At 39.0% G+C, this 2091-nt stretch overlaps 1 protein-coding gene across 1 annotated transcript; it reads left to right on the top strand.

Moving 5' to 3' along the window:
• Nucleotides 1–470: 470 nt before the first annotated feature.
• Nucleotides 471–867, top strand: LOC110444171 (the record flags this gene model as incomplete). The annotated part of the gene is made up of 1 exon (XM_021488580.1): nucleotides 471–867. A coding segment is annotated over exon 1 (397 nt), but the record flags the coding sequence as incomplete, so codon positions are not given.
• Between the last annotated feature and the right edge of the window lie 1224 nt (nucleotides 868–2091).

Here is a 2091-nt window from a genome sequence, read left to right as displayed (position 1 = left end):
AGATGCAAAAAAAGAAAATTGACACGAAATATTGCTTGCTCTGAAAGCAAGTATGGTTAATTACGAATCTAAGTGGGAGGATATTATTTCAAATCCTACAAATACGTTATAATTATCTGTTATGAATTGATAATGATAAATATAGGATGTTCCGAGTGAAGTGGGAAGGATTGGGTCTTGTTTTAGCGATGCGGGACCAATGAGTTCACGAACACCCTCATTAAAACTTCACATCGTTCCCGATAAGAAATGCTCCTCCGTCACCTGTGAGATCTCGCTCCCCCTCCCCAATTTTACACCCCTCCTCTTCTCTTACTCGCCCCTAATCAAATCAGACACATATGGGTGTCAGAATGTGGCTGTATATCACAGTAAACCCTCCCCCCTTGACAACACGTTTATGATGGGGAGGAGCTGCGAAGTGCCTCCTCGCGGTGGAGGAGTGACGCGGCTGGAGGTGTCCCGGAGACATGTACACCCTTGGTGGTTTGGTTTGTCCGGAGTACCACCCAGACACCAGTATGTGGACACACAACTATTTTCACGATGCCGGACTTCTGAATTTTTCTACGAAGAAACCCTCTTTTCACGTTACGGATATATTGCATGTACACAGCGGAACCACGCCCCTACTGTCGTGTCACCCGCCGGGCGTGCTTCCCCCGGGGTGCCAGCAATCCCCCTCCGCTCTCGGGCCCCTGAAAGCCTTTTGTACCACCAAGAGAGTACAGCGGTATGTGACGGATGGGGAGGATCGAAGAACCAGTGAATCCCGGGCCCCGGGGGTGACGGGACAATCCAAACATCTTAAATTCGGAATCAACAGAATTTTATCGGAGGATTTCGGCAGGAAATCTAGCGAGAAAGGTGAGGGATTAAAATTAATAAATTCATTTCAAGAATGTAAATATCATCAACAAAAATATTTATGATATTTGCAATGTTAAGTTTTAGCTATTTAGTGACTGCCCCGTATTAACATATCATTATGGCAATAATACCTCGTTGATTTTAGATGCAGGTACCAAAGCTATCTTTAAAGAAGCAGTTAAGGAATCAAAAGTTGGTTGAAGTAATATATTTTTTGATCACAATGGTTGTTGATTAAAGATTAAACGATCGCCATTTTCCCGGAATCATCGTCCCATATTACGGGATAAAAAAAAAAATCATTAATTTATGTCTGATACAAATTGCTTCTTAATTGATGTAAAAATGATCAAGTTTATTTTTCAAATTAATGTACAAAAAAATGTCGTAGTGGACTGAACATAATTTAATTATTGCTTAAAAATATAATAATTATAATAAATACGGAATGAACATAATGTTTTCCTGAAATAGAGAAAAGAAACAGATAATGAAAATACATACCGAGACACACAGCTATGAAAGCGTCAATGACGATAACCAACATGTGACATTTATGGGAGGAATACATTTGCCTATGAATGTATGTGGTTTTAAAAAGATCTGTTTAATATCTAACATAATTTGACGCCGAAATCCAACAATCCGGAATAGGTTTTCTCAGTATTTAAATAATAATGTATGTTAATGCGTAAAATCCCGTGCTAGTGATTTAACATACTCTACATGTAGTCGTTTATAAGCTAGCTAGAGCTCAGTGCTTTTAATAGATTATATATATGTTGTCAGCAACGTCACATCAATTACAAACGTCTGTTAAACGTTGACCAGGATACTGGTCGCTGACACACTTAACATTAGCTTCTTATAACGAATCGTATAACACACACATTATCGTTAGAATGACTAGGTAAATAAAGATAGCAGAAAATTGACAACTGAACCAGGTATATACAGGGAATACAGTGATAACCGACTTAGGTAGATACATGAAATACACGGTGACAACTGACCTAGGTAGATACATGAAATACACGTCGACGACTAACCTAGGCAGATACAAGAAATACACGATGACAACTAACCTAGGTAGATACAAGAAATACACGGTGACAACTAAACTAGGTAGATACAAGAAATACACGGTGACAACTAACCTATGTAGATACAGGAAACATACAGGAAAAACACGGTGACAACTGACCTAGGTAGATACAGGAA

The sequence above is a fragment of the Mizuhopecten yessoensis genome, unplaced genomic scaffold (genome assembly GCF_002113885.1).
Source record: "Mizuhopecten yessoensis strain PY_sf001 unplaced genomic scaffold, ASM211388v2 hete_36050290, whole genome shotgun sequence".
NCBI lineage: Eukaryota > Metazoa > Mollusca > Bivalvia > Pectinida > Pectinidae > Mizuhopecten > Mizuhopecten yessoensis.
This window is presented reverse-complemented; position numbering and strand designations above follow the sequence as displayed.